General features: G+C 47.5%; 1 protein-coding gene across 1 annotated transcript in view; it reads right to left on the bottom strand.

Annotated features, from left to right (window-relative positions):
- Positions 1 to 1,649: 1,649 nt before the first annotated feature.
- Positions 1,650 to 23,395, bottom strand: part of SNAP47 (synaptosome associated protein 47) — a 115,643-nt gene continuing 93,897 nt past the window's right edge. The window contains exon 5 of the mRNA XM_050942690.1: positions 1,650 to 1,841. Coding sequence (XP_050798647.1) covers positions 1,785 to 1,841 — 57 coding nt within the window. The 3' untranslated portion in view covers positions 1,650 to 1,784. The remainder of the gene's footprint in view (positions 1,842 to 23,395) is intronic.

Raw genomic sequence — 23,395 nt, 5'->3', positions numbered from 1 at the left:
CGCTGACTTCAGTGGAGCTATGCTGATCTACACCAAATGGGGATCTGGTCCCATGTGAAGACTAGTACCAGCTCACCAGAAAGAATTCCACCTACTATATGGTTAATACTTTCTGCAACACCATGGGTGTTCCGAAAGGATCTCCCCTCCAAGAACCAACTAAATCAGATCCTGCTTAATTTATAAATGCTGCCATGGGCAGAGACTGAGGTAGTGTGAATTTATCACACCTCCAATCTCTATCCACACGTGCTTGGTACAGACTGATGTAGTGTTTAGACTTGATGAAAAATCTAATCCACGTGGTGTTAACACACATGTACGTTGCTGGGAGCACTGTACCGTGTGGGTGTGAGGGGTGTTTCAGGAGTGCTGGGGGGAATCACATGGAGGCTAGCCCGGTTAATATCTCTAGTGCAGGCATGGCCTATGATTCCCATGTATAGAAACTTACCCAATTTAAAACTCAGGAGCCTGATTCACCACGGTGTTACTCTAATTATCTGCTGGTGTAACTACACTGAAGCCAGCTGACTGGCGACAGTGTAAACACGGAGGAACACATTGGTGAATTGGATCTGAGGGTCCCACACTTACAATAACATCTGAGGGAGGCTGTACAGTTAAACACTTCTTGGGAAGTTCTCAGGTGAACTTCTAATGTGGTTGACAACAGGGCTTAATGGTTGCAATTTGAACCGTGGAGCCTTTGCTCAATAGTAAATTCACATCCCAGAAAACTTCTGTGAAGAAGCAGTAGCCCTCTAGACTCCTCTGCACTCATGTAGGGAACATCCATTGTGCTGTTCACGTAGGACATCTTCTGATGACATGCTTGCTTGCTGAATGAGTCGCAGCTGCTGATTTTGATCTCTCTCTCTTCAGGGAACCTGGTGGGATGGGTCTCCTGACAGCTGGCAAACGACTGATAGCTATACACTTCGCAGGGACAAATTGCTGACCTCAGTACAGGCTACAATAGCTCCTTTGAAGTTATCATTCACGTACCAAACCTCAGCATTCCTAATGGAGTATTTACCGTCTTTATCCCCTTTCATCTCCCTCTTGCGTTTCAGCAGCAAAACGTTATCTCCACTCACCAAGGCATCAAACCACAGTCACGAAGGGTTGGCCTGTCTTTCACATCTACATAAAAGGAATCACAGGGAGATCCCCCCACAGGATAAGTTGTATTGTTCAGGGAGGGAAAGGATACAATTTTTGGCTTACGTGAAAAATAGTACTGTGGCTGGCCAGAAGGCAAACACTAGACAACCAGGCTTTTGTGCTCTTCACGGATGAGTTTCAGAGTACCGCCAACGTGCTTTCTCTTTCTGCCTCTCTCTATTTCTCAGGCTCTTTTATTCTTTCATTCTTTTTCCTGCTGTTGTTCATTAGTTGTGTAACAGTAACACCTAGAGGTGCCAACCCAGAGCACAACCCCATTGTGCTCGGCACTGTACAAACATGTACTAAGTAAGGTGGGTCAAAAAGTTTCCATAAAAACTGTTTCACAAAACATAGGGGTTTGGATCCAATTCTCCTTCCCTCGCCCCCCCCCACCAAAAAAAGTGTCTGCTTTGTGCAGACAACTGGGAGGGAGGGGGGTTGTCAAAAATTCAAAAGCCCCAAAACCAAACTATTTTGATTCAGGTATGCTGACACAATACCCCATAGGTCCTGTAGTTTGAATGCCTTCATGTCTCCATTTTCCCCTGTGGGCCAGGCTCTCCAGCTCTCCCAACTCCCATGATGCACCGTGGCAGGGGCAGCGGCACCTCTCATCAAGAAGGGAGACTGTGGTCCACCATGGGAGATGTAGTCCAATCAGGGAGTGTGATCTGTAATGGGGAAAAGGAGAATGAGGCACCCAAACTACATATCCCATGAGGCACTGCTGCGGTATTTCCAAATTGAACTATGTTGATACTCAGTTGAAATATTTCGGGTTTTGATTTTTTGCCAAAAAGTCAAAACTTTCCATGGGAAAAACAAACAGCTTTTCCAACCTGCTCTAATAGTAAAAGACAGTCCATGCCCACAAAGTGCTCTCAATCCAAGTAGACAAAACAGACCAAGGATGAAAGCGGAAACCGGCAAAAGGGAGGTAAAGTGATTATCCCAAGGCACACAGCACATCACTATCAGAAGCAGGAACAGACCCCATGGTTCCTGGGTCCTAGTTCAGTGCCCCGTTCACAAAACCAAGCTGCCTCATTTTGCAAAGGTCAAGGAGCATTTTGAGGGAATTGTTTTGGGTTCTTGTCATTCTAGAGTGGGATTCTCAAAGCCCCTAAAGGAGTTTGTTGACTAACTGCCATTGAAAGTCTGTGGGAGCCGGGAGCCTAACCTCCTCAGATACTTTGGAAAATCCGACCCCTTTTTATAACTTGGGTTTTTTGGAAGAATTCTCCATTGTTCTACAGAAGACATTCCATTGTTCTGAAAGGCCCCACCTACAATGGGTCTCAGCATGCAGGAACCATAGCGAAATTCATTATGGCGCTCAGCGAGAGTAGGTCAAACATTGTTTGGGCTAGAGATAGGCCTAAATGAACACCTGGCCTCTGATCGCTCTGGGTAAACAATCCAGGAGACTATGTCTCATGGGCTGCACGTTTGCTTTACTTGAATTAGAGTCAGTCAAAATGTGTGGGGGGAGTTTCCTTTAAATGGGGGGCAAACTATTTTTTGTTTTGTTCAAAATCGTTCACTTTTTTGACTGAAAAATTCAAAATGACATTTTTCAAAAAGCAAACTTAAAATTTTAATTTTTTTACAAACAATTTAAAGGTTTTTTTAAGCTTGCTGACACAAAGAAATGGTCATTTTTCCCGTGTGGGGGAAATCAAGAGGGAGCAGGATAAGAAAGGTCAGGAGAAGTGTGTGCGTGGGATGGGGGAGTTTCCCTTCAGTTTCTCTGACTTTTTAACTTTTTTTGCCAGGGTTTAAAAAAAAACAGGAAAGTAAAATATAGACAAAGTGGGAGTTTTCCTACTATTTAAAAATGTACATTTCAAAGAATGAATTCTCAACACATTTTTTTTTTAATCATTTCAGGTGGGTTCTTTTTAATGAAAAATTTGATTTTCAAATAAACCTCATTTTTTCTGTAAAATACTTCTGATAAGAACATGTCAACCAATCCTAATTTAGATGTCTATGCTCCCTGGTACCATGGTGATGCGTATGTTAAAGACAGATGGTTGGATGATAGATGCAGCAGAGAGACAATAGAATCAGAATACAGCTGATAGAACTGGGTCTATTGGATGAGTGAAGGTCAATGAAGTCAATGAGAGTTTTGCCCGAGGAGGTGACTAGAACAGATTGGAGAGGAGAAGGTTCTGCTTGATGTGTGGACATGAAAACAATTCCTGCAAAATCTGCCCTTGCCCAACCGCTGCTGTGCTTGGTTCTCTTGTCGTTTTGAGTAGCAGGAATTCACTTTCTGAGTTTTAAGCCTGGTTCGGGATGAGATATTGAGCAGGGATAGTGGCTGAGACTGAAGTGAAAGGTGGAGATAAGGGATTGGTAAAGGAAGAAAAACCATTTTTGGAGACAGGAGGCTGCCAGTCTTCTATGAATGAAAATGACTGATCATCAGATCTTACTCTTCTCTCCAACTCAGAGGCCCCATTCTCCTTTCTTCCCTTGCCCTGTTCCATTGGTCATATCCAAGCAGATCAGGGTAAAGTGCACCCAGAACGGAAGACTGGAAAAAACCCAGGAAAGAACAAGAAAGATGGAATCTGACACTCTGTAGTCTCCAATGTTTGGTTACGTATATCCTGCTACTCCACAGACCACCCTACAAATCCATGCTCGTCCCCAAAGGTGAAAGTGGGCCCGTACACAGCAGACGTTAAAGTGCTGCCACAGAAGCGTTTTAACGTTGCTGCCCATTTTTCCCCCACTCTAGGGCCACCGAGGGGGAGGGCAAAAGGGGCAGCTGCCCCAGGGCCCAGCGATTTAAAAGTGATTTAAAACCATGGCAGTGGCCAGAGTCCCAGGCCCTTTTAAATCGCGGCCGGAGCCCTGGGCAGTGCGGGCCGGGCAGCGCTGAAGGACTGGCTGGGGGAGGCTGACCCAAACCCCGCCCCCTTCCATCCAAGGCCCTGCCCCTTCTGCCTGAGGTCCCGCCCCTGCTGGGAGCCCAGAGTTGGCCCCCGTACCGGTAAGACTTTTAAGTTACTTTCATGCCTGCTCATCCCTGCCATGTGGGGGCCCACCGTAACAGAGAGTTTCTCCAGTGCTCATCAGCACACAGCCTAATTAGCTGGGCTATCTCCTGACACCAGTACCCGACGCTATAAGTTATACTGAGCCAGCCAACTTCTGGGAGCAGCTGGGTGCTCAGCACTTGTGAAAATCAGGCTATTTATTTAGCTGCCTAAGTATGGAGTTAGGAACGTCACTTTAGACAGTCACTTTTGAGAATCTGTCCATCATTAGGAATGAGTTACAATTTATCCTCTATGTAGCACAGCTAGCTACTGCTTAATGAATTACTTTCCTTTTATGTTATCATATTTTTCTTTAATGTCAGACCATCAAGCTGCCACTCACCATGGATTCGAGGTCACCTGGAATGGCAGAATATGCTGCTGACGTAAAGGCAAAGCAGCTTTCTGTTATTCAGAAAAGAGCTGTATGCAAAAGTCAGGCCGTTCATTATTCACTCATTCAGATTTACACTCCTCAATCCCCACACTCGATTGTTTCAGAACAAGAGTTCCACTGTTTAGCATCCTCAATAATTCTTCGGTCGCTCGTTAGATACAGTTCAGAAGGATTGTTCCAGGGGAGAGAAGGGGGAAATTGCTCTGTTTTTCCAGGGCAGAAGGTTTTGATTGGTAATTTACTGCTGTTTAATTAGGCTTCAGGTTTGGAAATGGTTTGAAAGTTTAAACAAATATCTGTTTGGACTGGTGATGCCCATCCCCCATAATCCAAAACTGAACAGAAATGCAGAGTCCGTTTCATAGAGACAGGCCTCAAATATGCCTAAATAAGGCTCTGGAGCGTCCCGATTGTTGTTATTATCATAGAACCATATGGTTAGAAGCACCGCTTGGGTCATCTAGTCCAGTGGTTTTCAAACTGTGGGTCATGACCCAGTTCTGGGTCGTGGAATGTAAGGCATTGGATAATGGTGGCTCTGATCAGCACCGCCGTCTGGGCCATTAAAAGTCCTATTGACGGTGCTGCCCAGCTAAGGCAGGGTAGTCTCTACCTGTTCCAACACTGCACTGCACCCTGGAAGCCGCCAGCAGCAGGTCTGGCTCCTAGGCGTAGGGGCCACGGGGCTCCACACGCTGTCCCCGCCCTGAGCACCGACTCTGCACTCCCATTGACTGGTTCGCAGCCAATGGGAGCTGGGAGGGGGCGGTGCCTGTGGGAGAGAAAGCCTGTCTTAGCACCGCTGACTGGAAGCCACCCAAGGTAAGCCCGTACCCCAACCCCACACTCCAGTCTGGGCCGGGCTAGCGAGGCTCAAACTACTGCACTAAAACAGCTGTGCAGACCTTGTGGCTTGGGCTGTGAAGGAGCTGGGCTTCAGAACCCAAACTCCAGCCTGAGCCACGTGGTCTACACAGCTATTTTCAGTGTGGTAGCCTGGGCCCCCATCTCTGAGACTCGCTGCTGCGGACTGTGTAGACAAACCTCAAGTGACTTGCCCAAGGTCACACTAGGAGTCTGTGTCACAGCTGTGAATTGAACCCACAGTCTGAGCTCAGGGACCTCATCCCTGCAGCTCTATATCCAGGTCTTTAGAATAAGGAAGGAGCAGAGACATGCTGTGTGGAGTTCGGCACAATGTGATTTGTCTCGAAAGAGAATGTTCTCCCCAGTTTTCCATGAAACATTGGCAGATTCCATGAGCCGGGCATCTGGAGGAGAAGCAAGCGGCTTAAAATTCTACAGCAAGGGGAAAAGCATGTAAATCAGAGCCGCCGTTCCTTTCCTGAACTGCAAGGCGGGCCATAATTCTCTCATAATGTATGTTTATCTTGGAAAACATATGTGTGTCTAGAATACAAATCTTTAAGGGAAAGGATTGGAAAGGGAGCCAATTTGCCGCATTTGAGACCATGGAAACCTAATCAGCCAAGAGCGTATACATATATGCACATGCTGATTTTCAGGTGGGGCCAAATACTGAGGTCAGTGGGAGTTTTGCTTGAGGAAAGACAGCAGGTTTCAGTGGCCAGTAACCTTTCATGGGAGCACCCAGATTCCTTGAGAGTGCCGGCAGTTTCTCCTTGACAGAACAAGGAGTAATGGTCTCAAGTTGCAGTGGGGGAGGTTTAGGTTGGATATTGGGGGAAACTTTTTCACTAGGAGGGTGGTGAAGCACTGGAATGGGTTACCTAGGGAGGTGCTGGAATCTTCTTCCTTAAAGGTTTTTAAGGTCAGGCTTGACAAAGCCCTGGCTGGCATGATTTAGTTGGGGATTGGTCCTGCTTTGAGCAGGGGATTGGACTAGTTGACTTCCTGAGATCCCTTCCAACCCTGATATTCTATAATTCTATGATCAGCTTGGAAAGCTGGTGTTCTCATTGCTTGAATTCAAGTATAGTCAACAAACGCATGTCTCAGGTCACGTGCATGAAGACAGCAGTTTTGAGGAGCTCAGGAAAGCCAGGGGCCTCGGTGCTAACCGAAATCAAGCTTTTGCTACATCCATTGAAATTTGATCAGAATGAATAGCCACTGTCCAGGTTTGCAGGCCCCCAACCACTGGCTGGGGAGTGCTAATGATCTACAGCTGCAGAGATACGGGGCCTGATTCAGCAGCAGCTGTGTAAATCCTAACCTGGGGGAAATGAGCGTAGGATCAGCCCATGCGGCTCAGTGAGGTGCCCCTCCTGGGACTAGGAGCACTGAAAAGCACTACTCCCAGCCTCTATACCTCCTTTAGATGTGAAGAGCAGGCAGTTACCATTAGTGGGGCTGGACACTAGAGGGAGACACAGTCTCACGCCCTAAACCACTCTATTTGATAGATATTGATTGGGACTCTGAAACTAGAGAGGTGTTACTGTATATCTTGGCCGGGAATGACCACATCAATTCACACTCAGCTTGTGCATCAAGGTTCGTCCCAGCGGAAGAGCCAGCCACGCCAATGTCCCAAGAGAGGCTATTTCAAAAGCACTGCAGCCGCAAGAGTGCAGTTAGCCGGACCCTTCAGATGCTGAAGGGAACAGAACCGGAACATCTCTGAAGCTCTCCCCTGTGAGAACTGTTAATACCCCCATTTTACGACTGGAGAACTGAGACACAGAGAGACTACATGATTTTTCCCCAGGTCACAACCAGAAACCTGATCCTTGTCTCCTGATGTCAAGTCCTGTGTTTTAGGCAACCAGACCCCAGTTGGTTCCAGGAGGTACTAGCCCAGAGAGACAAAGGCAAGGCTGTCGCTTGGGTTGGTGAGTTATTCCTTCCTTCACCCTATTCAGAGGTCTGTGATTTCATTCCACATCGCCCACAACATCTCTACTTACTCTTCTGCTAAATTGGCAGCTAGTTGAGTGGTTAGAGCAAGAATAGAGCTGTCAGGACCACTTGGGTTCTAGTCCCGCTGTGTGTTGTTAAACAAATCACTCATGAGCTCTCTCTGTGCCTCAGTTTCCCATCTGTAAACTGTGACTAACAATCTGATAACTCAGATTTAGCACACGAAAGCCTATGTTCAAATAAATTTGTTAGTCTCTAAGGTGCCACAAATAGTCCTGTTCTTTTTGCGGATACAGACTAACACGGCTGCTACTCTGAAACCTAGCAGTGGCTAGTATGTATACTGTATGTGCCATTGTTCTGGACAGAATCAGAGTGACTCAACTATGTGTCACAGGCCCTGTACTGCTAACAGAGATCTTCCTTCAGCTCAAGTGAGAGAGGCTTATGCTTTTGGAGCAGGAAGACCCTGCTGTTGTTGCAAAGTTCCAAACTGCAGTGGAGTGCGTCACAGTAACAGCCTCAGGTTCTAAGAAGCCACTGACTTGCTACCACACTTGCCTGCCTCATAGGGATTAATTCCTTAACGGCTGCAACTGTGTCTTCGCTGGCCAGAAGGGCAAGGTGAGGAGAAGACAGCAGGACGCTGCAGAAGGAAGAGCTCCCAATTTCTGAGGGGGTAAGATCTGCCCTCAGGAGTCTGCGGACAGCCTCGTCCCAGGGATAAAAATTGGATTCTGGAGGGAGGGAGTGAACTCACACGCTGTAAAGCAGCAAGTGCTTAAAGCCAGTGCCATAAATCCACCAAATTAGATGCTGGTGACATTATAGACCCGTTTTGTTAGTTTTTCCAGCTGAGCTGCCGACCACAGAAAATGATTTATACTCAGTGGTCCTGGCGGGAGGGGCGTGGGGCCCGAAGGGGAGTGGCCCACAATATTTTAATTTCTGATTAACTCACTTCTTCAGGAGGGAGAAACAGAGGAGCCTGTCCCCGCTGCCAGGGAGACGATCTCATCGGGGGTGGGGAAGAGGGGACGAGAGGTTTGCACTCGAGCCAACGTCTGAAAAGCAAACCCAGACAGTGGGAAGGGCGAGCCGGGGCCCGGGAGCACTGTCAATACAAGTGCTTCAGCAGACGAAACGCCTCCAGTGTTGCCACAGAAGGCAGCGCTGCTTCTGTGCGTGTGTGACTGGGAGCGGAGGGTGACCAGATGTGCCGATAAAATCGAGACTGTCCCGATATTTTTCCCTTTGTCCCGCGTCCTGATCAATGTACGATCCAGACACCATTTGTCTTCACCCCCTGCCCAGCAACAGGAAGTCACAAGATTGTGGCACCTGGCCTGTCAGCTAGAACAGATCCAGAGTCCTGGTTCCACAGCAAGCTCCTGTTTCAGTCTCCAAGCAGACCCAGAGCACCAATTTCCAAGTGGCTGTGGAGACCTAGGTTCAGAGAAGGCCCAGACCTCCCAGTTCCCGGGGGGCTCCAAGATTCTGGTTTTGGAGCAAGCCCATGTCGGTCAATGGTTCTGATCAGGGGTGTGCACAAGGGGGAGCAAGTAGAGGCACAGGCCCCTCCAATATTCATCTGAAAAAATATGTATTCCTACTCCAGCCCCGGACCCAGTCCCAGCCACTGCTCCAGCCTCGGTGGCTGAACACCATTCGCTGCCTCAGCCCTGGCCACTGATCCAGCCCCAGCCCTGGTTGCTGCTTCAGCCCCTGGCCGCTGATCCAGATCCCAGCCACTAACCCCGCCCCCGGCTGCTGCTGTAACATGCCCCTCTCCAAAAGCAGTCAAATTTAAGTCCTGTGCACGCCCCTGGTTCCGATCCCACATGCCGTGGTTGAGACTGAGTCTGACTTTGACATTTGGGGCCCGTTTGAAAACGGGGAGGAGATGGGTGAACCTGCCTGAGTGAGGATCACATGGATTCTGCCAAACTAAACCCATCAGGCTTTGCACAGCTCTTCTGATACGTACCGCGCCGCACAGGGGCCAAAGAGACAGGAAACCCTGGAAAGCACTAAGGACAGGAAAGAGCACAAGCCCCATGGCCGAGGCAGGGCAGCAGGTGTCAAGATTTTTAATGGCATCCACTGCACCCTTGAACTCAACCTAACAAGGTTCAAAGAAGCAACCACACTTTGGTACCCACTGGCTTATCCAAACTGCCTGAGGTCCATACTTCATTATGTCGTAGATGCTGCCCACTAGATCCCAATACACATAACGCCAGGTGCCACCCATAACCACACTCCTGCCTGGACACCCCAGGCACACTGCCTCCTCACTCCACTCCTCCCCAGCCAACCCTCCCAGTTGCCATAAAACTTTTCCTGTCTGGTGACCCATCTCCCTCTTGAGCAGGCAGAGAGCAGCCGGAGCAGATGCAGCATAGACCCTTCTGTTGACTTTGAGCAGCTTCCTCACAACATGCAGGAGGGAGACAAAGTCAAGATGACTTGCTCCTGATTTGATTGGGCCTACTGTTGAAATGATGCCATGCTTGTTATTTTCCACATTAGTCACCCTTTACTCCTGCCCACAGGTGTGGCCTTCATCATTGGCTGGGAATTCAGCTGCCCCTTCTCTGCTTTCTGCCTCAGGATTATTGAATGATACACTAGGCCCAGAAGGAAAAGGCATGAGGAGGGTGACTTCCTTTGCTCAGCTGCTAATTGTCAAACTTAAATATCCGAGTCACTTTCAAAACAGCTTTCAGTTCAAATGAGCTTTGGCAAGAGCCTCTCTTGCGCTGATTTTTTAAAAAACAATTGTTTTTCATTTATTGCTATACCTGAATCCAGATTAGCTACTTTTGCCGTCAGTTCATATTATTTTGGAAGGGATGGTAAACCTCGTGCGTCAGGGCTCAAGCCAATCTCTATCTACCAGGATGCGTCTTCACTTCAGAGTGAACTTGGGTGACTGGCAGGGGCGGCTCCAGGCACCAGCAGGCCAAGCGCGTGCCTGGGGCAGCAAGCCGCGGGGGGCACCCTGCCGGTCACCGCAAGGGCGGCAGGCAGGTTGCCTTCGGCGGCATGCCTGTGGAGGGTCCGCTGGTCCCGCGGTTTCGGCGGACCTTCCGCAGGTGGGCCGCTGAATCCGCCGGACCAGGGACCTCCTGCAGGCAAGCGCTGAAGACAGCCTGCCTGCCGTGCTTGGGGCAGCAAAATACCTCAAGCCGCCCCTGGTGACCGGCAACGGGGCTTGAGCCCCTGGTTGGTCTAACCCCACTGCAAAGCCCTCCTGGATCTACTATGCCCTCACTGGGGCTGTGCTCTCTTGTGTGTGTCGCTGGGACTTCTTTGCGCTGATTTCTTTGTGCTGCAGCAAGCTGAGCCACTCTGTGATTCTTTCCCAGTGATTTATGAGAGAATTTGTCTGTCCTTCTGGGCACATGGGGGAATTGTGGGAAGGTAATTGGAGGACTATTATCACCTGAGTGGTTTCACCTGCATCCACGCTGCAAAGTGGGTGGGCTTCCAGCTTAGGTGAAAGCAGGCTTTAGTCTAGAGCCCCACATGAGCCAGTGAGTCTGGTTTGAAAGCACTACCAAACTCCGGTGAGTGTTTTGTGTGTGGATGGGAAGGCCTATAGATGGCACCTGGGTAAAAGCTCAGGTCACCTCCGCAGTGAAGACATGCCCTATTTTAGGATAAAACTTTCATGGGGATCAGGTTAACCCCAACTGCCTAACACAGGGTTCTTTCACAATCATCTGAAGGATCAGGTGTTGACCCCAGTTAGACTGAATGGACTTCAGTTCTGACCCAGTGATGGCCATTCTAATGTTCCTAATAACGGTTTTGAATGTGGGATGGCTTGGTCATGGGTTGTCCTTCCAGGAGTCAGTGAATTGTGCCAAACAAAAAGCCTATTATGACCAGAAGAGCTGGTGCCAAACAGGTAATGAGATGAGAAGCTGAGCTTAATTCAATAAGCTAGACTGTGTTAAGCCAATTGCCAGCCAGTTTGAGATTGGCAGTCAGGCCAAACCCAAATGTTCCGAAATCATGAGTCAGGCTCCAGAACTCATGAAGTCAGCTTGAAAATTCTGAGGTTTTTTAAAAATAATAAATTGTCTCCTTTTTAGGTATGTCTGTGCCTTTAAGTTACACTCGGGTTGCATTTTCAAGGTGCAAAGGAAGTCATACTTAGGTGCAGAGGAAGTCATTTCCTGGGTGCAAAGGAAGTCACACTCCTTTTCTTTGCAACCCTGAGGGCTAGGAACATACTTGCTTTTAAAAGGAAAGCTGAGGTTCTCTCAGAATCACATGACACCAGAAGCTGGAGCAGTTCAGTTGAAACACAAACTATCATGAGATACGATCAGCTGGTAAAAGTTGGCAACACTGTTGCCAACTAACTCGATTTCAGTTGAACCCCAGCTCGCTTACATAAACAACGCCACCTTATCCATCACCCCCTGCCTTCTGTATCAGAATCTTTGTGCTTTGAAATTATGGCTTGACACTTCATCTTCATCTGTGTGGGATGGAACAGTTTTAATTTTATCACCCTGGCTGCTTTTCCTGACTCAGGCATCATCTGCCACTGCATATCAGTATCCTTCAAAGGCTTTCTCATGCTGTCTTAGTCCTTGTGCAAGGGACCATGGCCACGCACCCAGATACTACAGTCATCACCGAGGTTAGCAGGCAACATCTTGAGCATCACAAGCACAGACTTCCAGCCCCTGAGCTAAGAGACAGCTCCTTGAGTTGGGAGGAAGTGGTAGACTGTTGCTTATAGACACTAGAATGAGGCCCCTAGAGGGAATCAGGGTTGTGCACTAAGCAGGAAATTACACTTAAAAACCCATCAGTGGAACATGAGTGACTGCCTAGAGAGCACTTGCCACTAGCCATCTCCAAAGCACTAAAGCAAAGCCCTGGCAAGATCTTCACTCATCATTTAAATGTGGCACGTAGAGGTTCCGACCATGCTCAGAGCCCCATTGCACGAGGTCCCATACAGACACACAGGAAGAGACAACCCAGCCCCAGTGCTCTTGCAGTCTAAATGGCCATGACAGGCAAGGGAAGAATCTTTGTTTTACAGAACAGGGCACTAGAGCCAGACAGATAAAGTAATTTGCCCACAAGAAATAGAACCTAGCGTTCCTGGGTCCCAAGCTTTGGACACAAGACAGCACCGTGGGAAAGAGAAGGGATTGTTTTCCCTCTTCTTTTGCCAGATCTGTAACACAGGCTAATCTCTTGACCAGATTTCTGTGCAGGAATGTAATTTCCCTGTTAACTAGCTTTGCTCAGTTTAATTAAAAGCACAGTCTCAACCGCCTCTTATTTGACTGGGGAATATTGCCTAACCTAATCCTCTGTCCAGTGAAATCCCGACATTTCAGAACCCCCTTTCTTCAGGAATCCCACTCAACCTCCGAGCTTCAGCTTCACACTCAAACACACCCCCCCCTTTTTTTTGGCTCAAAAAAGCTTTAGAGGAGAGGAGATTTTCCTAAATCTCTCCCCTCCTCCACTCTCTCCCTGATCAGCAAACATTTCGTCTTCCACCTGCTTCTACCGAAACTAGCCATCTCCTCCTCACAGTCAAAGATCTACAACATTCAATTGATTACGTGTATTACAGTAGCACCAATTAAGGTCAGGACCCCATTGTGTTAGGTGCTGTACATATAATAAGAGGCACTCCTTGTCCCAAAGAGCAAACAGTTAAATAGAGAAGACAAACAAAAGAAGGCCTCTGACCTCCTTTTTGCAGGTGGGAAACTGAGGCAGAGAAAGAGTGACTTGCCCCAGATCACACCCAAAGTGTGTGGCAGAGCCAGGACTTGAACCTAATAAACCTAATACATTTTTGTGGGAATACCAAAAATTCACAAACATTTTCACCTCAAATTTATTTTCTGATGAAATTCAAAAAAATCAATAATTTCTGGTCATTTTGAATTTCATAAAATTTTAATCAGCTGGTCAGAAAATAGGACTTTTTTTTAAAAAAAAAGGACGAAAAGAATTTGTCATTTTTTGTCAAAATGTGAATTTGTAAAATTTCAGCCACTTCTAGACCCTACATTTATTTTGTCTCAGTCCAATGTCTTAACTACAAAACTATTTATACGCTCATGTAATGGTTTACATGATAGGGTCTCATCTGAGTCAGCAAGCTGACTCTGTCCAAAGCAAGCCAACCACTAGACACTGGTTTCAAATGTCCAAGTTTGATAGCTATATGGGGCCTGATCCACAAATTCCTCCATGCCTGTAGTTGTACGTTTAACAAATATATCGTATGCAATATACACAGAGAAACAGTCAATGAGATGCACAATTAGGTAAGACACATCCATAGCACAGAGACCAAATTTGCATGTGCAATTGTAATAATTGTGTGTGCAACTACAGGATCCTGCAACTGTCCAAAGAGTTTAAAAAGCAATCTTTTCCCTGCCTGTCTGTGCTTAGAGATGGCCAAAAATCAGGAGAAAACAGAGCTAAAATGTAAAAAAAAAGTTTCCATTTTTATCAGAATGTTGATACGGGAAAAAAATGCATTAAAATGGAGTCAAAATATTTCGGTTTGTTCTTTTTTCACAAAAATTCAAAATTTCAGTGTGATTTTTCATTGAAAAATCAATATTCAGAAGATTCTAACCAGCTCTTGTTGTAACCTACAAGCTTTGGGAACATGAGTGAGTGAGTCTGATGTTACCCTGTAATGCAAGGGTGTCAAACTCCTTCAAAGGACTGGGCCACATTCCGTGTCAATGGGCTGGGGTATAAACCGAGAATTATATACTCCCCACAGTTCGCTGCCGAAACCCCACTGACCTCAGAGGCAAATCTGGACAGTGATCAAAGGGACCATATTCGCCTTTATGTACTAATTAAACACACAGTTATTATTTGTTCAGTACTTTATTGCTACATTCACCACTCAGTGAGAAAACTCTGTTCCCCTTTAGCGCTCCATGGTATCTGCTTTGTTTTTTCTCTTCCTTCCCCATCCTTGTGTCCCCTCTCTGCCCTTCCCCTGCATTTCCTTCCCTGTAGCAACTCCCAATGCCCACCCCATGGGCTTCACATAAGAACATAAGCACGGCCGTACCGGGTCAGACCAAAGATCCATCTAGCCCAGTATCTGTCTACCGACAGTTGCCAATGCCAGGTGCCCCAGAGGGAGTGAAGCTAACAGGCAATGATCAAGTGATCTCTCTCCTGCCATCCATCTCCATCCTCTGATGAACAGAGGCTAGGGACAACATTCTTTACCCTTCCTGGCTAATAGCCATTTATGGACTTAGCCACCATGAATTTATCCAGTTCCCTTTTAAACACTCCTACCCCATCCCCATTCCATCCACCAGAATGATCACTGATTAAATAGTTAATGTTGACACTGAAGTGGCATAATTGGGCTTTCACGCTGTTACACGAATCAGCTGAAGAGTGAACAGGACAGTTCACACCTCTGAGTCATAGTCCTGGTCTACACTGGGGGGCTGGGAGGGATGTCGATCTAACTTGTGCAACTTCAGCTACGTCAATAACGTGAATAACGTGACTAACGTAGCTCTAAGTACATCAACTTCAGCTACTTACTGCGGAGTCTTCACTGCAGTAGGTCGACTGCTGCCACTCCCTTGTCAACTCCACCCATACTCCTCACCCCGGTGAAGTACCGGCATCAATGGGAGAGTGCTTGGTGGTTGATTTATTGCGTCTTAACTAGACGTGATAAATCAACCCCTGCTGGATTGATGGCTCCAGAGGTAAGTGTAGACATGCCCTTAGAATCATAGAAATGTAGGGCTGGAAGGGATCTCGAGAGGTCATCAAATCCAGGCCCCCAGTGCTGAGGAAGGACCAGGTAAACCTAGACCATCCCTAGCAGGTGTTTGCCCAACCTGTTCTTTAAAATTTCCAATGACAGGGATGCTACAACCTCCCTTGGAAGCCAATTCCAGAGCTTAACTACCTTTGTGTTAGAAAGTTTTTCCTAATATCTAACCTAAATCTCCCTTGCTATGGATTAAGCCATTGGTTCAGGCTGTCTGCAAATTCAAGCAGACACCATTGCCTGTTCAGAAGGTTCTCTCTGCAGCCATGAGGGCTAGAAAGTTACTTCAGAATAAAATTAAATTAAATTAAAAAGGAAGAAAGAAAGCTTAGATTGTGGAGAATCTGAATATATCTTATAGACTAAATAAATATATAATGAGGGCTGGATCCATCCTGCAGGCCACATGTTTGACACCCCAATCTAATGGCTGGACCCACAAAGAAAGCTAAAGGGCCCACTAATAGCGTTAACCAATGAGTTATCCTTTTGTGCAAATAGAAGAGACCAAAGACTGGGGTTCTAGACCCAGTTATCCCAGGGGATGGGTACAATTTATACAGTAATTGTGACTGTTGCCCAGAGAACATGGCTGGGTTAAGATCTGTCTCTGCTCTTACTCTAACACTTCCCCAGATCTGTGCTAGCAAGTCCAACTCATTAAAGGACTCTTGTGCCCCATAATATGCATCATTCATTAACCCCCAGTCCCATTTTAACCTGCTGATTTTCAGTAGAACTGGTTGGAAGGTGCCATTCAAACAAAAATGGGGGAGGGACACTGATAGTCTTGTGTCCCCCCCAACACACAAACGTACATGCACTTTCCAATCGTGTTCTAGTTCCCAGAGCCCCTCTCAAAAATTGGGTCACTCCTTTCTAATGGCAGTCAGGGGAATGGCTGCCTAGCTGTGAGTATGTTCACGCCTGCATGCCGTGCATGAATGTAAGCCCCTCTCATGTTATAAGCACACAGGCTGAGCCTACCTGGCCTTAACGGCTCTCCAGGGAATGCAGGGTAATAACTGTAACAAAGATCCTGCCATTCCCACTCTGTTCGCCCTGGTTACACATAACCTGACATGCTGGCCATTTCCCCACCATGAGCTTGGGAGGCCAACAAACCATTAGGAAACAGTGACCTCTGCTGGAGACCCTCGCTGTTGCAACACCAGGACATAAAAAAACGTGAAACCAGCCTCTGTCGGGTGGAATTTCCCTTCCAGGCTATTTGGGCAACAGGTTCTTGGTTCGGCTGCCAAGCACTGAAAATAATTTTTTAGGGACACTTTCTCAAAAGTACTAAGGGCTTGGGAGCTGCGAGGGCCCAGCCCCTAGTGGGTGAAGTGCATATGCCAGCCAAATTTTGGGTCCCCTGCCTCAGAGCTGTCTTCTGCTCTTTTCTGCATACCCTACCTCACCTTTTCTGCTCACCTTCCTCAGGTGTCTCTTTCCGGAAGCTGCATCTGTCTTTCTTCCACCCATGTGCATACTACTCAGGCTTCACCCGCCATCCTAAATTCTACCCCCAATCTCAAAAGATCTAATGTTTCTGTAGAAGGCCTTGTCTACATAGGGATGTTACATTGGATTTGTGTGTTTGCTCTAAATAGAGCAAATTAATGGTACTGAATATATCTGTTTATTATGCCAACGCAGGGTGCTTTCCTCATTAATCGCGGCATCCACAAGGCTCTGTGCTTGTTTAAACTAGCCCATCAGCATTTGGTGCAGATATCCCATGATGCAATGTTCCACCACTCAGCTCTGTGCTCTGAGATTTTTTTCTAGGGTTACTATCTTTGAAATGCCAACAACCTGGCACTGCACCTCATCCAATACACACACAAGGCAAGCCCACTGCAATCCCAACCACAAGACAATGCTACAAGCCAACCCACCCCCAATCTAGAGAGATAACACATATCGATGAGATTGGTAAAATCTCACATCTCCTCACCTGTCGCGTGACTCAAACCCTCTCTCACAAACACACGTGGTGTGCTTGGTGGTGGGCAGACAGCTGCTGTATTTTCAACAGTTGTGATCAGTGATCACTTAAACTGCGGAACTAGGAACACTGCAGCATCTTTAGTTGTTGGACGCAGAAACTTTTAACATTAGATCTCCTCATATAGTGTGATATTAATGCAAATCGTTATACCCACGTTAAAAACAAACAGCGGATTAAATTATTTTTCTGGTAAAGGGCAAATCCATAAGTAAACATCCAGGCTAGTCAAACACCAGTCCGGTGGCAATCTTATTTTTCTCACAGTGCATTGTGGGATGCCGACCAGAATGTACAGGAATTCTGGGGTTGGAGGTCAAACTAGAAACTCACCTGATTCCTCTCCTGGCATCCATTCACTTTGCCAATGCCAGTTCCAGAGGGCACTGAGGACATGCTGCTGAGCGCTGTGGTCATGGCAGTCATTAATACAAACAGGATGATGCATGTGCACTGACAGTCAGCCAGGTGGATGGATTTGGCTCAGTAGCGCATAGGGCTTTGGACATAGTGATATCCTACAAGTAAAAGAGGCGCAAGGAGATGAAATGAAGCATTTATGTCTGCAGAGCATTTATCTGGCTGGCTCTGGGCTTGGCCAACTAGCGGTGACTGGTAGGACAGCGTAGTGAGGCAGAATTGGGGCAATCAGCAGTGGCAGCAAAACTTCAGATGACAAAGGCCACTTTCTGGGAGACGTGTGCATTGCTCACCTCAGAGCTGCAATGGCAGAACACCAGCATGAGCATTCCCCTCAACATGGAGATGTGTGTAGTCATCCCCATCTGGAAGCTCGCCACCCCCCATTGCAACCAGACGGTAACTCACAAATTGGTAGCTTAGTTCTCAGGGCTGTTGTCATGGAGGTGTGCAAAGTTATTAAGAGGGGGCTACTGAGCCAGGTGGTAAAGCTTGGTAATGCACCAGAGATTATTGATGGATTTGCATGGACAGGGTCCCTGAACTGTATAGGGGTTAGCGATGGGACACAAGGGCCTGTTCTTTGTCATGCACACCAGACCAAAGACTTTATCAGCAAGAAAGAATATTTCTCCACGATGCCACAAGGCCTAACTGGTCACCAACAATATTGAAGGCTGAGCAGGAAAGGCAGGGGCGGCTCCAGGCACCAGCACGCCAAGCGCTTGCCTGGGGCGGCAAGCCGCGGGGGGCACTATAATAACCTTAGTCCCAGATTTGGACCTTAGCGTCCAAAATATGGGGGTTAGCATGAAAACCTCCAAGCTTAGTTACCAGCTTGGACCTGGTACTTGCTGCCACCACCCAAAAAATTAGAGTGTTTTGGGGCACTCTGGTCCCTCTGAAAAACCTTCCCTGGGGACCCCAAGACCCAAATCCCTTGAGTTTCACAACAAAGGGAAATAATTCTTTTTCCCTTCCCCCCTCCAGATGCTCCTGGAGAGATACACAGACATAAGCTCTGTGAAACTACACAGAGTGACTCCCCCTCTCTGTTTCCAGTCCTGGAAGCAAAAAGTACTTTCCTATTCCCCCAGAGGGAATGCAAAGTCAGGCTAGCAATCCAACACACAGATCTCCCCTTGACTTCTTCCTCCCACCAATTCCCTGGTGAGTACAGACTCAATTTCCCTGAAGTAAAGAAAAACTACAACAGGTCTTAAAAGAAAGCTTTATATAAAAAGAAAGAAAAATAAGTACAAATGTTCTCTCTGTATTAGATGATACAACACAGGGTCAATTGCTTAAAAGAATATTGAATAAACAGCCTTATTCCAAAAGAATACAAATCAAAGCACTCCAGCACTTATATTCATGCAAATACCAAAGAAAAGAAACCATATAACTTACTATCTGATCTCTTGGTCCTTACACTTAGAAACAGAAGATTAGAAAACAGAACTACTTCTCCAAAGCTCAGAGAAAGCAGCCAGCCAGAAAACAAAGACCTCAGACACTCAATTCCCTTTACCCAAAGTTGAAAAAAATCCGGTTTCCTGATTGGTCCTCTGGTCAGGTGCTTCAGGTGAAAGAGACATTAACCCTTAGCTATCTGTTTATGACAGGCACTCTGCCGGTTGCCACGAGGGCGGCAGGCAGGTTGCCTTGGGCGGCATGCCTGCAGAGGGTCCGCTGGTCCCGCGGCTTCAGCGGACCTCCCACAGGCGTGCCACCGAATCCATGGGACCCAGGACCTCCCGCAGGCAAGCTGCCGAAGGCCGCCTGCCTGCTGTGCTTGGAGCGGCAAAATTCCTAGAGCCGCCCCTGAGGAAAGGTCCATATTGCCCTGATTTTTAGAAACTCAGACTTGTTTGCTGGGACCTGTGAAGGAATGTTTGCTCTCCAGACCACACTGGACTTTAATAGAGTTATGATTCCTCCTGTCATGCTGGGAAACCCAGCTTACCCCTCTGTTTTCTTGGCTTATGAACCTTTCACTGGGCCCTTGGACAAGAGAAAGAAGCTGCTTAGTGTGGGTGGAGTGTGAATTTGGGAGATAGAAGGGAATGTGGTGGTGCCTCGTGACAGCACTGGATGCTTCTCATCCTTGTGGGGTAAGTACCTGTGCGAGCCAGAGAGCGAGTTTGGATGATGGGTGGGAGGTGGAGAGATTTTCTGAACAGTACAGGCAGCCGGACAGGGTACCACCGCAAAATGCCTCAAGAGGCCACGGTGACAGGATAAGGGGTGTATTGTGCTTCTACTTTGAGGCCTGGGGCAGTCATGGATGACGAGCAGCCTGTAACCAAGGAAACGCACTTATGTATTGATTTGATTAGGAATTGATACGAGGGAGTTTGGGGAAATGTTAGGCCATTTATGGGCTGAGCTGTACCTCAGTGACATTTTTCAGCCAAGTTATTCCAAAATAAATGTGCTGAGTTCACACAGCACCTAACTGTTTGAGGTGAAGTTGTGAATGTGTCTGTACCACGATACGAAGGAGACAAGATGGGTGAGGTAATCTTTTATGGGACCTTTTCTAGACCTGAATAAGAGCTCTGTGGAGCTCGAAATCTTGTCTCTTCCACCAACAGAAATTGGGCTATTAAAAGAATTTACCTCACTCACCTTCTCTCTTTCATATAACCTACTTAACGTCATATTTCTTGAATAAAACAATTAGCCCAGAATGTGGTGGAAACTTAAGATTGATGGAACTGAGGCCTGGCCAGACTATGGAGCGATCGCAAAGTCCCGTAAGTGACATGCTGGAAAGCATTCTTCCTCTCCATCCCCTGGCGAGCTGACTATGGTGCAAAGGGCCTGTAACTGATTGAAAGGGTATTATCAGTATGGTGAATTCTCTGTGGTTTGCAGGACATGGCAACACAGCATCATTCTTAGGTGCAGCGATGGCATCACTATAAATATGTGCTCCAGCTCCTCATGGCCTGGGCAAGTAGAGGGAGCATTGCTAAAGGTCCTGGTCTGGTCCCTTGTCTTCAGGTACTTCTTCTGGCGTGCCTTTGTTTGCTTCAGTACCAGGATCAGTTCCGGGAGATCCTCCTCTTCTTCATTTGCTCTGATTGTGTCTTGTAGGTGTCTGAATTTCAGTGACTCTTCTCCTGCTGGGACTGGAGGGCACAGCGACAGGCCTGTCCAGAAGGGAAGCGATGCAGTGTGGGATAGTAGTGTCATAAACTGCCAAAAGAGGAGTAGGAATGTGTCTACTCAAACTTTAAAGTGTCTACTCAAACCTCAAACAAACTCACTGCAAAAAGGAGTTACTCCTGTTCTAAGAAGGATTTATTACTGCGACCAAAGGGTATGTGTGGTGGGGTGGCCACCCGCTCCTGCCCTGAAGGGCATAAAACCAGCCCTGGGAGAGGGCTGTGGTAGGGGAAAACCTGGGCTAATTGGGGAAGTAGCCACAGCTGGGCCACGCCCCAATCAGGCCACAGCTGGCCCTCTAAAGAGGCTGCGGGCCAGGAGCACAGGCAGCCTCTCTCTAGGTGCAGAGAGAGAAGGGCCTGGCTGCCTGGGACTTGAGTAAGGCATCGGAGTAGAGCAGTGCTGGGGAATAGGGCAAGGGATCTGGGGAGCTCCTGCCTGGAAACCCCCCAGGCTGCAGGCCTAGCCAAAGGCCTGAAAAGGTACTAGGTTTTCAGGGGTACAGCCCGGAGGTAGGTGGAGGCAGCAGGTTCAACTCCCTCTTGCTGATGATGAGTGATATGGACTGCAGTCTGCCCCAGAGTATGGGGGCTAGATGAGGCCTGGCAGTGAATATTGAGGCAAGGTGGGGATAGAGGGTGGGGATTCCCCTGGGAGGGGAGCCCAGAGAGTGGGGGTACTGCCAGAGGACAGCACCCAAGGGAGTGGGGCACCGGGGTCCAGGAAGGACATGGGGCCAGCGACAAGTGTCTTGGCCTGCAGAGGGTGTTCCAATGGCTGGAACACTAATTCCCCAGGAGACCAGCAGGAGGCGCAACTGGGGTGAGTCTCGCATCGCTACAGTATGTCTACACTGTGAAAACATGACCTGCAGCAGCGATTCTCAGAGTCTACACATTTGGGCTCATGGGACTTGCACTATGGTGGTAACATTAGCCATATAGATGTTCCCTTTTGCACTGGAGCCCAAGCTCTGAAACCTGACAAGGGGGGCATCAGAGCCCAAGCTCCAGTCCAAGTGGGAATGTCTACACTGCCATTTTTAGTGCTGTAGTATGAGTCCTGCCAGCCCAAGTTAGTTGACCCTAAGACATCAAATAATTCACCTTACAAAAAGGTTATGTGTGGAAGCAAGGAGCTTTAAGGTAAGCAGACTGAAGTTACTGCAATTTAACATCCCCCTGCAGACAAGACAAAGTGCTAAGTTGTATAGTGATACACAGAGCAAGCTCACTTGTTACTGTTCCACTTGTCACCTCTCTCCTCCCCTTCTCTCCTATTGTTTATCACATTCACCCATTGCACCTCTTCTCCAACCTGAAATCCTCTCTTAGGGCTCTGAGTTCAGTGGGCTTTGTATCAGTCCCTACTGAGGCAACTGTCCATTGAAGTGGATTGAATTTCCAGTGAGGTCAAGACAACAAGGGGTCATCCAGTGAAGTGAAGATCTCATTGCATCTCCAACTCTTTGGAGGAGGTACTGTGTCCTCCTACGTGTTTGTAAAGTGCCAAGCACGATGAAGCCCCAAGCTGGATTGCAGTCTCTAGGCTCTACGGTTATACAAATAGTCAAAAATAATAACGAGTGAATGGAGTAGTTTGTGTTGACATTTAAAGAGCTCTAATTAGTCTTCAGAGTCAACAACCCCATTCAGGTTAATGGAGGCCGGTCACAGTTCTTGTGAGAATCTTATTTTTGTACATTGAGATTCAATTAATAATAATAAATAATTTTGTATATGGCAGAGTGCTGTTCAAATCCTCATCTATATTAATTGGATGTCTCCAGTTTAGGAGCCAGACTCTGAAATCCTTACTCATTTTTACTCTGCCTTTACTGACATAGGACCATGGGGATTGCCAGACTGGATCAGACTTGAGGTCCATCTACTCTAGTGTTCTGTCTCCCGACAGTGGCCGGCACCAGATGAAGGTGTAAGAACTTTGCAGTAGCAGATGTGGAATAATCAAGTCTCATCCTGGTCTCTCAGAGTTAGAGTTTGGCCTGAGCCATGAAGCAGGGCATTTAATCACCTCTCCAGAATTTACTGTTAGCATTGATTAGGAAAGCTCTGGATATTCTTGCTATCGGTAACAATGTGCAGTTCCCTTTGCAGCAGACTTCCTCTGTTCTTCGTCTTCAGGACCCCTTTACACACCCATTGCAGCCCTTCTGATGCATTCTATTGCCCTTTGCTTGGGGCTGCTTTAAAGACCGCAAACAGTTGCACCAATACAGTCCATTACTTCAATCCAAAGGTTCCTACTTACCTCTGACTTTTCTGAAATCCACACAGATCTTTTCCCCCACCATAGCATTGCTGCCTTTCCCTGGAGTTTAGCCTGCTGGCTCTGGCTTCCTTCTCTTGTCAGTGTCTCCCCTGTTTTGAGGGAGAAGATGCTCTATATACTGCCCTACTCCAGAAAGCTCCTCCTGATTGGCTGGAAGAGAGGCGACCTCTGCCCTGCTCCTGATCCTGCGATTTCCTAGGCCT

Source organism: Gopherus flavomarginatus, chromosome 2 (genome assembly GCF_025201925.1).
Source record: "Gopherus flavomarginatus isolate rGopFla2 chromosome 2, rGopFla2.mat.asm, whole genome shotgun sequence".
Taxonomy (NCBI): Eukaryota; Metazoa; Chordata; order Testudines; family Testudinidae; genus Gopherus; species Gopherus flavomarginatus.
This window is presented reverse-complemented; position numbering and strand designations above follow the sequence as displayed.